This window comes from Canis aureus, chromosome 6 (genome assembly GCF_053574225.1).
Source record: "Canis aureus isolate CA01 chromosome 6, VMU_Caureus_v.1.0, whole genome shotgun sequence".
NCBI lineage: Eukaryota > Metazoa > Chordata > Mammalia > Carnivora > Canidae > Canis > Canis aureus.
The window spans coordinates 75,861,513-75,876,508 of NC_135616.1; the positions used below are offsets into that span (position 1 = coordinate 75,861,513).

Below are 14,996 nucleotides of genomic sequence, written 5' to 3' on the forward strand. Positions count from 1 at the left end.
GCTGAAGACATTGAAGTACTGCAGCCTCCTTAGTTCCCTTTGATGTGTTGACCTTTACGGGTGTCTCATTCTCGTCACTTGTGGCAGCAGGAGTAAAGCATGCAGGCAGCAACGGTGGCCTCAGAGGACTCCATCAACCACTCCTACTCTGTAGATTAGGCTTCCGGAGGCCACTGTGAGAGAGGTCTGGTGGGGATGTATTCCTGGGTCCCGTAAACGTCGCCAGGTCAGCAGTGGCTGCACAAATCAGCACTGTTCCCTTACCCCAACCCAAGGTTGAGCCGTCAGGTAACAGTTAGAGGGGACACAGCTCCTGCAACAATTGGCACTTTCCAGAACTTTTTAGTCTCTTCAAATTCATTAGGAGATTAGGCCTCTCTTGTGGTCAACACACACTTAAGTCAGAGTCCTTTCCACGCACTAACTCCCTTGAAGAGTTTGAACAAATCTCTCCACCTGCTCCTAAGAATGGCCTGATCTTAGGACACACAGATAAGAGCCTGGTAACCCCAGGATTCTGCAAGGCAGATACGCACACGTAACCCTGACTGGTGACCTGGATCAACACGCAGATGGTGAAAATCTGCCTAGCGAGTAACTGCCGTGTTAGTGGAAACATTCGTAGGCAGATGTAGCTATTTTTCTCTCATCAGTGTTGGGTCCCAGTAGACTTTCTTGTATATCAGCATCATATCCCTTTGTGACCTATGAAAGGAAATGCGATCTAAGTTTTCCTTGTTCAATACTATTTATTTTTCAGCACAGAGTATTCTGTTCTGCCGTAAAGTCCACTCCTTAATCATTTTCTGCTACTTCTTCCACCTATAAGACAAGGAAGCAAACTGAGCTGGCTGGTAACTCCTGGGCATCTCCCTACATTCTGCACCTCTCATCTTCTAGGTGTTGGATCACTAAAGTTAATTAAATACAGGGATCTGTTCCCTCCAAAGGGTTTCCTACTCCTGCTTCAATTTCCCAACTCATTCTTTTATGGAAGGAGAGTTTCACAGATGCTCAGACCTCTAAGGCTTTCCATACTTCCTAACCCATGTGAGGTTATCAAAATGCAGGTGTTTTGAATTATTCAAACATATCTGGAACATACCAATCTGATTTTAAAACCAGTACATATAATAATACTTTCCTCACATTCATTCTAAATAGCAGAATTATTCTGTTCATTTAATGAAAAAAAAATCACCAAATGTCTTGCATTTGGTGCCAAGTACATCATTAATTTAAATCAAACATTATCGATCTTACCTGGGAGGAGACACAGTGGTGGTAGAAAAGATTGCACAAAACACATAGAAATTTCTGAAAGGAGTCACTTATCCTGAAGGGAGATTGTTTTATTGTCCAGGGCAAAAAAGTAGCAGAGCTCCAAAAGACATGCTCCTGTGTGGAGAGAGGTAGTAAAGGATGGGGAAGAGAGGGAAAGGAGAAGCCAACTATATAAACGCTGGTCTGGTGACATTTAAAATGTGATAGGATGAGAAAGGTTAAAAAAAATAAAGTTCAGCCTTCAAGCAAGGGCACTCAAGACAAATCACAAAATAAGATGCAGCTAATTAGGCTGAAATTTCCACTTTGCTGAGTATGTCGTTCAAAGTATCCATGGTATCAAACGAGATCATGACCTGCTTTACCATGTGCCAAGGGTCAAATCTGATGACGATTCTATCAAATAATTTAAATACCAATAAGTTTTAGATGACCTCTAAATTCTTTCCTGCTATGCTAACATTTTCAAAATCCTCAAACAAATACACGTAGAGAAATCACTGGAACAAACCAAATGCCAGTTGCTTGTGTATATTATTCAGTTTAAACCTCAAAATACATAATGGTCTGTACTGTTAACACTGTTAACCCTGACTAACCTATAGCTTGTAATACATGAGTGTTAGCAAAGCAATTTGAAAATCCTTTTAAAATCTTGGGATCAAGAGGTCCAGAGACTTTTAATTTGCCTTATAATTGCAAGTCAAACATGAATATTAATACTCTGCAATAGTCCCCCAAAACAGCATTTCTTGATTGTTATACAGAGTGTTTGTTACTTTGCTGTTATGTGCATGGTCACCCATGTTTTAAATATAATTTTGACGAGAAATAATCGCTTCAATTTTTCTAGCAGAAAGTTTTTAAAGGACTAATTTCAAGTCTCAATTGTCATTCGTTTAGAAATTCAAGTATTTTTCTAATAGTTTGTCAGTAAGCATGTCCCTTATAAGGAGCCCATAACGTAAAACAGCATTTTCTCCTAACACTTGTCTCACAACTTGGGATTTTTGCCCTAATGTCTTGTATCCAATTCAGACATTTACCAAATCTCTGAAAACTTAGCTCTTACTTAAAAATATTTTTTAAGTTTAAATTTGGAGGAAAGCTGAATAAAGTACTAAGTGAATACAGTCAGTGTGTTTGGATATCCCAAAGTGAGACCTCAACTTAGAAACTGGAGTTATAAAAAGGAATGTGTATATTCTCAACACACGCCTTGAAATTAAAGCCTTGCTTAAATGGTGTCATTACAAACACTATCACCATGAAACAGTCTCCATATTTAAAGTAAGCCTGATCCTAAAGTAACAAAAAAGAGTAAGAAGGCTGCCTCCAATGCTGGTTCTTGGACAAAAGAAAAATTTAAAGAAAAAGTCGTAGAAAACATCTGTGAAGATTTTGAAAGTGTTCGGATGCTCTGAACAGCTTTCCTGGTCTCCCTGAGCATGCTCTCACAGTCAGCATGCATACTCAGGGTGGGGCTCCCCCCACCTGCTCTCCCACAACAGCACATAAAATCAAAAGGGCGAAGGATACCACAGACAACACATAAACAACAAGGTTCAGTCAAGATTGAGTTAGCTGAGCTGGAGAGTATGGGAGGACAGAAAGAAAAAGAGAAAAGGAGAATCTGTACAGTAACACAATCTCACCAAAGGGTATTGGGAAATTCCGTACTCCACAATAAAGTCTTGCATAGTGCAACTTGGCAAAAAAAGAAAAAAGAAAAAAGAAAAAAAAAAAGGCTTGTCTAATGAAGGAGAGAGTTGACAGGAGAGAAAATCATATCGAGAACGCATGTTTGGCTTGCCATTTAATTTCTGTCCCGCCTTTCCGCCTACTATGGAGGTGAAGCTAGCCTGTCAGGCTCACATCCCAGCTTGGTCATTTGTTGGTAAGGGACTTTAAGGATATTACCTATTTTGTTCCTCAGTTTCTTCATGTCTACAAAGAACTAATTACAGTACCTACTCCAGAAACTTATTTAAGATTTATTTACTTTAGAGAGAGAGAGAACAGGTGCACATCGGGGAGGGGCAAGGAGAGAGGGAGAGAGAATTTCAAGCAGACACCACGCTGAGCACAGAGCCCAAGGTGGGGCCTGATCCCACAACCCTGAGATTGTGATCAGAGAGCACGACCTGAGCCGATTTGGTTGCCCAACCGACTGTGCCACCCAGGTGCCCCTACTCAGAAACTTTTAGGAACATGATCCACATGATCCAGGCATTTCCCCCCTCTTTTCAAAGCCATACAGCCAGTTCTAATAAAAAGCTAGGTTTGAAAGTCACTGGATTAGATTAATATAAGATTTGTATAGTTTTATGTTACGGTTGTATACTCCAAAATGCCATGAACTCAACCATATACACAAAGGTTCTCAGTAACAATTCATTCTAGGAACATACACTTCTATTTTAAATAAAAGGATTTAAAGCTTCAGGGAAATTAAGTAACAGACTCAAACCAATGGGAGGACTTGGGGGAAGGTTTTAATTCACCTGGAAACATCCACAGTGCACTATTTTCATGCTATTCATACTGTATTTTTCACATATGTACAAATTTTTTATGTATCCTGTAACTCATTCTGTTCCTTCTAAGCAAGAAAATTCTCAGACTCACTACATAAGAATACTCCAAAGAGGATATTTTCTTTCACTTATACATAAGGAAAATATAATTACGTTTTTTTTTGTTTCTGCTTCTATAAATTAAGATATGACCATCTCTCATCCACAGACACTTAGAGGTATTGAGGTTACTTCCTGTGAAGGTGGTAGGCAAAATGTTGAAAATAAAAATCAACATACACTTGAAACTAACGTTTCATTGTATTCAACTGTATGTTGATTTTTTTCCCTGTTGATTTAAACAAAGAAAGTCCATTTTTTTAAATCAATAAAAGCTAGCTAAACCTGAGGCTTATAAGGATAGTACTCTCTTTTCTTGTTGTCAGACCTTTGCTTCTACGGAAACAAGACAGCTTCATCATACGACTCCCCAAAATTCTGTACCCAAAGGGAAACTTTGTGCTCGCTGCAGTAGAAATTTGACTTTTGCCTTAGGTGGGACTATTATAGTTCTTGGGTGCTCACCCTTCTAGTCTCTGGAGCACTGTTCACACACATTTACTGCATTTGATTTCTGTCCTCAACTTTTAAATCAAAGTCAATAAATATTGCATGCATATTGCATCCAGAGCTACAGTTGTTTGACTTGGACAGTCCTGCTCTGTTCTATCTAGGGACATTCCACTTACCTATTCTATGAGGTTAGAGCCTCATGAAATTAGGTGACCACACATGAAAGAATGGATGCCTCTCAAACAGACCTGTCAGGAAGATCCAGGCTGGAGTTTACACTGTAGCAGTTACGAAGCTCAGAGAGGAGGATGGCCGGGTCCTACAGCACATCCACCTAGAACACCGAGGAGAGCAACTGGCTAATTAGAAAAGAAGAGTCACCACCATGCAAAATGTTAATTATGACCAATTTTATTTCATCACTGCATTGTTGGGCACTTTATGGTAGTATGTAATTCATCCAATATTTGTGTTTGCATATTTTTAAACAATTCCCCAAACAATACTTTTATGCACAATGTCCTCCCAATAGTAGTCAACTTTTTTCAGAGATGATTTATACTGTAGCCTCAAGGATGCAAGAACAGTGAACAAATCTCAATGCTGGGTAGGTTTTGACAGATCTTTGTCACCATGTCTAGCAAAGAGCTCAAGATTTTCAGTCCTTTTAAACAGTTATTCATTTAAAGCAAAAAGAAATAAGCTTTGGGAAAGTCCCGTTTTAACCTCTCAAGTACCTTTTATATAAGAAAGGACTTTATGCATACTAAGTTGTAGACTTCATGGAGTTCATACTTGTTTGCATTGCCATAAGTACTAAATAAACCGTGACAGATTCAGGAGATCTTGCTTTTGGTATACGATCACTACATGGTTCTCAAAATAACCACCTGGAAGTGACACCACCTGAAGGATGGTGATAGGATACTTGCGGTCATTTAGCATGCACGGAGTTCTAATTCTAGCCTGTCCTAAACATCACAGAACCAACCAGAGGGTGGATTTGTTAAGGTACCCCATTAAGGCTCTCATCTGGGAAGCAAAATAACACGGAGACACAAGAGACCCAAAGGTTTCTCACATCAAAGAGGTAATCATTTGCGACTTTGCAACCTTTTAACAGTAAAAGATTGTGTATTTTAAATTACTTGACTAAAGTATGGTTTGAGAAAAACCCCACAGCTTTCTGGATATAAGGCATCCAGTTAACATTGCTGCTCAGTACCTTAATTTTTTGGTATGTTTGCATATTGCATCCAGAGCTACAGATTTTCCACAGTGCTTTTCTGCCTCATTCAAGTATAATAAAAGTAGAAATCTATAGAAGCTCTAAGGTTAAACAAACTGTACATTATACAAAAAATTAACTTAATTTACAGACAGTCAAGAAGTATTGGCAATGCCCTTTATAAATCTTACCAAAGATTCATCACAAAGGATATTACAATCTACACATGTGGTCATCACCATACAAATGCCGTTTAGATTTATGTGGTACAGAACTGAATATTTGTTAAATGTACATGTGTAGAATCAGCATTTTGCATTATATACACTTTTTTTTTAAAGTAATAGTATTGTCAATACTAACCTAAGGTTCAGGATTTTCTTATTGCATATTTATTGTCGCTGAGGCAGTTAGTTATGATACAATAATGCAATATCCATAATTATCTTAAATAAACAAAAACATTTCTCCTGCCAACAATATAAAGATTTTTTTCTAAAATCACATAGAACATTGCTACATACAGTTTTACACAAATACTGAAAAACATGACCTTAAGGCATCTGCTACCAAAGCAGATGTGCATATTTATATGAACTAAATTATGCAGGAAAAATATTGCACAGAATCCTATTATTTTCAAAATAAAATATGCTTCTTTCTAAATACACATAATTCCTTATAACTTGACCAAATGAAAATGCTAACCTGTTTGCTCAAAACAATTCTGCCTCTTACATAAGCTTTAAAAAACAGACACTAACAAAGTACTGGACTCAACACAGGAAAGATGTGAGTACTGACACAGAATCTGTAAAAGCTGTTTCCTTATATTAAGAAGTGCTTTGGGGAATTAGACTTGGGTATTCATTTTACTTTCTGAAATTTGTGTTCTGACTTACAAATATCTACGCAGAATCAGGGTCTTTTATGCTAAACAAAATGGAATTTGCATTAGAAAATGTATTCATGAAAATAATCTTTTCCTGAAAATCCAGATTTTCTAGATGAGAAGGAAGAGCTACTGCTGATTATGAGAATATTCACAGTTTTCTCCCCTTGATCAGGATCTACTTTAAGAAACAACTAATTCATGAACACTCCTGGATCCTATTAATAGGATATTAGCACAGAGTCCGTATGACAGCACTGTTACATATGGTTTTAAGAGGCGGGGACAGGGGAGGCTATTTTTCGGGAACGCTATTATCAAGATAAAGACAGTAAAAACTAGTTTCAACATGCACCTACACCCTCAGTTAATCCTAAAGTAAGATAAAGTGGCCTAAGTATTGCAAAGGAGCATCATTCCATTATAGAGCTCTATGCTGCCTGGCCCAAAGATGGAGCATTGTGGTGACAGAGAATCAGAGAAACAAGGACACTTAGTTTCTAAGAGCCTCTAAGTCTGTCCTTTAAAAGTAGGTATCTTAAAATAGCAGCATTGTTATACTTCGTTAAAATAATACAGTTAATGAAATTAGAAATGATACTGTGGTTCTATCTAGAGCATGTTTTAGATTAAGCAGCTTTAAAAGGACTTTTTTTTTTGGTGTTAGAATCTTGGGTTAATAACTTCTAAGTAATCATTTATTAACAGAGATTTGTCATTTCTTTTCCTCTTAATTGGTTCCTTCATAGCAGGGACTATATTAATTATTTTATTTCCTTATATCCCCAGTTACTGTACCTTGCATGCAATGGTACAAAGAGTCAAAAATATTTCCTAAATGGACAAGTTATTAATTTTTATAGAGAGAAATCATTCTGCTATATTTTGGTGCCTTCCTAAAATATGCCAAACTAGGTAACCATCAAAATCTACCACTTAACATCACGTTGACTTAACAAAACAATAGCTCCTAAATTCACAACTCTTCTATCCACCCCCTGACATATCATGGATGCAATACTTAAGGACAAAAAGGATAAAAGCTAGAGTGGGATTCAGGGAGAATCATGACGGTTTGGAGGCCACATAAAAGACCATGCACGAAAGCTAACATCTTATTCATTTATATAACTGTTGTAGAACAGGTATAGCTTCTTTGAAAAACAAATCCGAACGGCAGAGGAGTCTACAAATACTTCATTCAGTTATAATAGAAAATATGAACAAAGGAGAAAATAAGACAATACTTTTGTTTCAGAATTCACCTTAACTTCATTTTATTCTCCCTATAACCACCATAATACTAGGAAGTCTAGTTTAAGAGCAAGCTTTGAATACGTAAAATATTAATGATTTGAAAAATTAATACTCTTGGAAAAGCAGTCTCTTGGATACTAGTCCTTTGGATGTTTTCCAAGAATAACATGTAGAGCTTTTGTTTTTGCTTTTTTTAAATATTGAATATAAAAGCTTCGCATGTTAAAATAAGGCACAAATCCAGTTCAAAATACCTTGACGCAAGTGTACTTGTGAGTGGCTAAATATCCTCGCAGCAACACGTCTTGTAGTCAAACATCTCATGAGGTGACCAGATGATAGAAGAACCTGCATTTCTGAGGTCATGATGTTTATTAAGCAAATGGACAAAAACTCTAATTTTACCTAAGCTACACTAATAATTATCTCATTCTTCAGACTATGAATTCTGAAGGAAAACATGCCTCATTCCAATAGTCATATTGAAAGATCTTTTTTCAAAAATTATGAAGAAATATTTGCCAAGCATATTAACAACCCGAGTGACCTTTTTTCCTTTTCATTTAATAAAACAGCTCTTCTGATAAATCGACTTATTACATGCTTTGACAAAGTGAAATGTAATTTTGTAATGGGTATATAGACAAGATTTGACAAGAACTGCGAGTCTTACTTTTATATTAATAAAATAAAGATTAAACACTTTTTTTTCCTTAGAAGGAAGGAAAACAAGATTTGTCTTTACTAACATGACTGAATAATTGTCCCCCATAAAACATATCTGTTTAGGTTTTGGAATGTGGTTTAAAGAAGAAAAAAACTTGGTCATTTTCTTTAAATTACTTACAGATTGACCTGGACAAATATTTTTAAGCAATGTTTTTAACAAATTCATTTCTAGGACTTTTTAACTAAAAACTAAATTCTTTCAGTAAATATTTTAGGGGGGTACAGTCCTGATAGGGTTCTTGGATAGTTTCTCAAATATTTTTTCTAAAATGACAATTTTTAAAAAATAATCATGATTGGGGATGTACAGAGTATATATTGAATACACGAATATCCAATTAATCATAACAGCACTGGGGTTTTTTTCCTGTCAGTCTAGCCTATCATGAAAGAGTCAATGCATGCATGATTCCTTTGGAGATGAATTTCGGTGTTTCACAGTGAATTTCAGGGAGAGGAGACAAATCTCCTATGCAAAAAGAATCCCAAATAATTTATGTAGATTCTCCCCAAGGGAGACGAAGCATAAAGCCCTACTCCTTAAGTTTGGGCTATACACAGTGACTTCCTTCCAAAGACTACAACATAGAAAGAGAGGGAAAAGGGTATAGTGGAAAAACCTAACACCACCTCCTAGGTTATCAAAGTCAACATTAGCATTCACAAATCATGCTGACATTATGTACCTTGGATATGATGCAATGAAAACGACACTTTACTTCTGTAATCTTCCTATCCCAAGCCCACAATCACAGTGTAATTATTAGAAAAATAGCAGACAAATTCTAATAGAGGGATATTCTATAACATAATTGACCAGCAGATCGTTACTCTTCAAACCTATCAAGGTCATCAGAAACAAGTTAAATCTGAGAAAATGTCACAGCCAAGAGGACTCTAAAGACACATGACAACCAAATGTAATGTGGTATCTTTGAATGGGATTCTGGAACAGAAAAAAAGACATTAGGGAAAAAACGAAGGAAATCTGAATAAAGCATGGACTATCAATATTGGTTCACTAATTGCAGCAAATGTACCATACTGATGTAGGATATTAATCATAGAGGAAACTATACACAGGGACAAAATGGGAACTCTCTGTACTTTCTTCATAATATTTCTATAGATCTAAAACTTCTAAAGTATAAAGTCAATTATGATGAGAAACATTTTGATAGAGAGTTATTATGTTAGGTAAAAAAAAAAAAAAAGACAGGAACATTTCTTTCTCAGGACAGTTTGTGTTGCATTTGGCTTTCTGGGGCTGGACTCCTAGATAGCAAAGGCATACAGAGAGACTGAAAAAAATTTTAAAGTGTCTCATTTGTAAACAGAAGTCATCAATATCACATTGTAATTTAGCACTTCATATATTCCACTGAGTGGAAGGTAAATGTGTACCGTTATACATTTTGGAAAAACATGGCTGCAGTGTCCACAAGAGAGCTTTTTAACTTTGAAAAATGAATTTTGTCCTTGATTCAATGAATAGAAAAAGGCATTATTGCTCTGCAGAACACTTATAACTTATCCTTCAAAATTTACAGTTAATTCCATAAATTACTAAAGTATGCTAAATATAGGCTTAGGATTAAGGCAGTTAGTGGGTCAACTGTTTCAGCAGTTTCAGGCAAGTTTTGATAAGTTTTGATATCCTGATCAGTTCATGCTCAACCAGATTAGTATAGTAGCTACTGGTTATGTGCAAGGGTTATAGATGCATACTTAGTTTAAATAAAATGAATGGCATTAAGCACCAAATACTGGGAAATCATATGTTTCACATATACTTTCAACATACATACAAACTAGTACCTGATTTAAGAGCACAGTAGAAGAATTAGCATTACATTTAAAAATCAATCGATAATATATACTCACAAGATGAATGGGGAAAATGTATGTTCCAAATGAAAAATAATTTTTAGACAGTACTAAGAATTGTCATTCCTACAAATAGTTGTTTACTATAGAGATTACATGGAATCCTAAAGTGCCTCCATAGAAGCCTGGATACAGAGAGTGACTACTAATTGTTGATTTAAGCTTGGTTTCCACTTGTGTTTTCTTCTGAAATGGTTAAGTCTTGCTGGAAGGCAGACGTTATGTGACATAATGACACTACTTCATGAAGCAGTCCAGTATCTTCTGAAGTCTCTTTGGCTTCTTTCCCTTCTTTCTCCCAAGGAACAAAAGTAGATGAATGTCGCCCAAGGCTGGGTGTAAGCAGATCATCTGAAACCTGGCTTAGTGTTTCCTTCTTTTCTGTTTTACCTTTTTCATTTTCGGAAACTTCAGGAGGAGCTAGCTGGAAATCCAATCCTGAAGTAGAAGCTGGCTTTTCCGTGACTGCAGGCCCCCTCACATTGTCAACACTGAGGTATTTTTCATTGTTTTCCTCTTTCAGGATAAACAAAGAATCTGTCAAACCGCTGGAGGAAACCCGCTTCCGGGGAGAGGGAGGAAGGTGTTTGCCATGGAGGGCACTGTCATCTTGTCCAAGATGCCACTCTGTTTGATCACCAGAACCACTGCAAAGTAGTGCCAGATTATTCTCACTGGGTGCATTGGATTTATTCTGAAAGAATAAACAAGTTCAGGAAAATTTTAAGGAGATTATAATGTTACATTAGCATTTTTTTTCCATTTTGAAATGAAATATTAGTATCTTTCAAGGCTGGGAGCTTGGAAGTTCCCCCCAGAGGAAAGCCAGTGCTGACTCTTAATTCTGAACACCTGCAAATGGCTCCATTAACAAGAAAATATATAAACATACACAATTTTTATTTGTTAATTATACTTCAATAAAGTTGAAAAAGTCAATGAAAAGACTTGCCAACCTCCCGCAAAATCCCCAAACAGACCAAATACATTATATAATCAGTGTTAAGTTCTGGAATAACTTAAAATCATGACAGGGTGGCCATTACTCATACTTTCATCTCTTGTGTTTTTAAAACATTAATTTCATTTTGTTTAAAACACAATATGTAAAAAAAATTAAAAAAATAAAAAATAAAACACAATATATTTTTGAAGCAACATAATGAAAAAAATTACTTGATACATTTCTTAAACTTTTTTAAGATCCAGGAAATATAGAACAAAAGTGGGAACATTTCATGTTTAAAAAATTCTTCAGAAAAGACAACCATAAATAAATTAGACTGTAAGAGAGTATTACGGCTTGGTAAAAAAAGAAGTTTTTTCAATGAATGACAATAACAACCAGAATTGGATACATAAATGGGAAATACTGGAATTCTGAAACTAGAAATAATTCTTCATGATTAAATTGTATCATATTCTTGAAGATCCGACTATTTATCTGATAGAGGTTAAATGTTATGACCAACTAAGTTTACGACATGAGGCAGTTCACAGCAAAGGGTAAGAATGTTTTAAGTTCATAGGTGGAAAAATCAACTAACCGTAGGTTTGTAATCAATATCGTCCATTGATCTGAAGAAATCCAAGCTCTTAGCTGCTGCTAGCTTTCCTTGATCTGAGCTGTGTGTGCTCAATGTATCTAAGATTTCTCCTAGTAGGTCCATTTCACCTGAGTAAGGAGTCTTTACTCTTGCTTCAACAGAGTCATCACTTTCATAAAAATAAGCAGAAGCTTCTTCTCCATCTTCAGAGGATAACCTGGAGGAAAATGAAGCATGTGCTAGTAGTCACCCAGTCACATACACTGCATGTGAGCAACTTCTCCCTAGTTAACGTTCAATTATTGCGAGAGTCTTAAAACTAAAGTGCTTTGCAGTGGAGCAACAACAAAACGGCAAATTGGTTCATGGCCAAATTCTTCAGTGATGTGTGTATACTGATTCAAATATGGGAAAGGTTGAGTACGTGCACTCAGAAAATTCAAACAAATAGCTATGGGACCTTAATCAATCTGGAAGCACAAGGAGGGCTTTTCACACGGTCTAATTCTGTGGGATTTGCAACATTAGTAGATGAATACCTGGAATGTTTGCTATAGCCCAGGTTCACTTTCAATACTTGTGTGTGGTTTTTCCTTTATTTATTTATTCATTTATTTTAGAGAAGAATGCATATTCCTTTACGTAGACAAAAACATACTTAATGGAGAAAAGAGAATGTCCATTTTGTCATTCCCATAGAAGTTTAAATTGTTCAAAACAACTAAACATCTACCATTATTTCCCTTACTTAGTAAAATTAATTTTTAATATTTTGTATTAAAATTTCCTCTTCTGATATCACCACAGATTTAAACTCCTTCTCTTCCCCCGATTCCACTTGTTTTAATTGACTATTATCACTACTTCTGCCATTTAACCTGTCCTTCTTCACTAGGAGGGTAGGAGCCTACTTTAGGTGGGCTTCTATTTCCTCTTTAGCACTATCCCAGGTATTTCTGTAGGTCTTACTGCTTTCCAAGAACAAGGTATTTCAGGTCTATCTTGCTTTCTCATCTCAAGATTCATACCCCATGAGACTCCAATGAGCACTGGTTCCTTTTGCTGAAGAGCATTGCAAAGGAGCAAAATCTGATCTCTAGGAGTGTATGTCCTTTGAATTGCCTTTTAAAATCCCAAAACTTTTGCCTTTCAGCCACAACACTTAGTAGGACACTAAAATCCAAGACTTACTTGCTCGCTCTTTCATCATAGTCATCATCATACAGAGCACCATCAAGGCTCTTAAGAGGTCTTTTTAAGCGTGCCTAGAGAGAGAGGTTGACAATAAGTTGGCATTAGTAGTGAAAATAAGTCTTTCTCATAAGTTTTAAAGGAACAATTTAATTTGACAAGGAATATTTTTAAAATAAATATAGATTAAGGATTTTTTAATATTACCTGATAATTTCACAAGCTGTGTAGTAAGAAGGGGAGGGAATCGGGTCATACTTATGTCAACACTTACAGCTCAAACTGATAGACAAAAAACAAATCACTGGATTGAATACACACACACACACACACACACACACACACACACACACATACACCCACTGATCTAGTCTGTGAGTCCCTGGCTTAACAATACTTATAATCAATCATGTCCCCATGCACTTGTCTCCTAGTTTCAATAATCACCAGTATTTGCCAATCTTGTTTCTTTTATCTGTCTCCCCAATTATCTTAAAGTAGCACTTCTCAATACTTAATGTGTATATAAATCTCTTGGAGGTCATGGTAAAAATGTAGATTCTGACTCTACTAGGTTCTAAGGATGAGGTCCAAGTTTCCTTTTTCTTTTTTAAGATTTTATTTATTTATTCATGAGAGACACAGGGAGAGAGGCAGAGACACAGGCAGAGGGAGAAGCAGGCTCCATGTGGGGAGCCGGATGTGGGACTCAATCCCAGGTCTCCAGGATCACACCCTGGGCCCAAGGTGGCGCTAAACCGTTGAGCCACCCGGGGGTCCTGAGGTCCAAGTTTCTGCATTTCTAACAGGCAGGTGAAGGTGCCATTGGCTCTGAAGGTTTTGAATAGAAAGGTTTTGAATTCAGTGCTTGACAACCTATCATTTCACCTGTAAACACTACAATATGTATCGTTAACAGACATCATCATAATACATACAAATTAACAATTATTCTTTAACACCATCTATTCTCAGATCATTCGCATATGCTCTTATTATCTCCAAAATATTTTAGTTTGTCTATCTGCACCAGATTCTCAATAGGGTTGACACTGTATTTGGTTGACATGTCTGTCAAGTCTCCTTCAGAGACTATCAGTTCCATCTTCCCCATACTTTATGCCACTTGTGTCCTTGAACATGTGATTTTATCCTCTTCCTATGAACTGGCAGTCACATTTGGAAGCTTGGTTAGACTGTTTCTGGTTTTTTGTTTTCCTCTGTTTTGGGCAAGAATATTCTACATGTGTTGAGATGTGGTTTTTCTACTGCATCACACAGGAGACTCATAAGAAGTCTCAACTTTTGGTAGTACTAAGATTGAATGGCTTCAGGATTCAGGTGGACTGATATCATCCATTATGAATTTTCTTTCACTTGAAAGTTTTCATATCTTAAGGGGCTTCAAAACTATGCTTTTCAAAGGCATTCCTTCTATCTTTACTTGTTGGCATTCTACTGAGAATTTTGTCCTATTAAGTATTTGGCTATTATGAAATACAAAGTGTATAGCAGAGGTAGGATAAATCCTTAATTCTTTCCTTTTGTTTAATAATTTCCAGAGTAATGAACTTATGCCTACCAATCTCTAAAGGTGAGTCGTGAGGGTTCTGAAAAAAGTCATCATCATTTGTATATATCTGATGTGGTTCAGCCTATCACAGTGGTTCTTCTTGATTTTTTTTAAAGATCTATTTATTTGAAAGAGAGAGAGAACACATGCATGCAAGAGTGTGCATGGTGGGGAGGGGGCAGAAGCAGAAGGGTAGGGAAAGAATCTCCAGCCGACTCTGTGCTGAGTGACCCGGTGCCCTCTTCTTGATGTTTGATCTATATCACTTTCTAATTATAACATGATTGTATTTTAAAAATGGTTCTTAACTTTTGAGATA

General features: G+C 36.4%; 1 protein-coding gene across 10 annotated transcripts in view; it reads right to left on the reverse strand.

The window, feature by feature from the left end:
- Positions 1 to 4,768: 4,768 nt before the first annotated feature.
- DENND1B (DENN domain containing 1B) overlaps positions 4,769 to 14,996 on the reverse strand; it is a 260,965-nt gene continuing 250,737 nt past the window's right edge. For all 10 annotated transcript variants that reach the window (XM_077902342.1, XM_077902344.1, XM_077902343.1 and 7 more), the window contains 3 exons: positions 13,105 to 13,178; positions 11,914 to 12,130; positions 4,769 to 11,060 (listed from right to left, as the gene is read on the reverse strand). In XM_077902342.1, the coding sequence (XP_077758468.1) occupies positions 10,524 to 11,060; positions 11,914 to 12,130; positions 13,105 to 13,178 (828 nt within the window). In that variant the 3' untranslated portion in view covers positions 4,769 to 10,523. The remainder of the gene's footprint in view (positions 11,061 to 11,913; positions 12,131 to 13,104; positions 13,179 to 14,996) is intronic.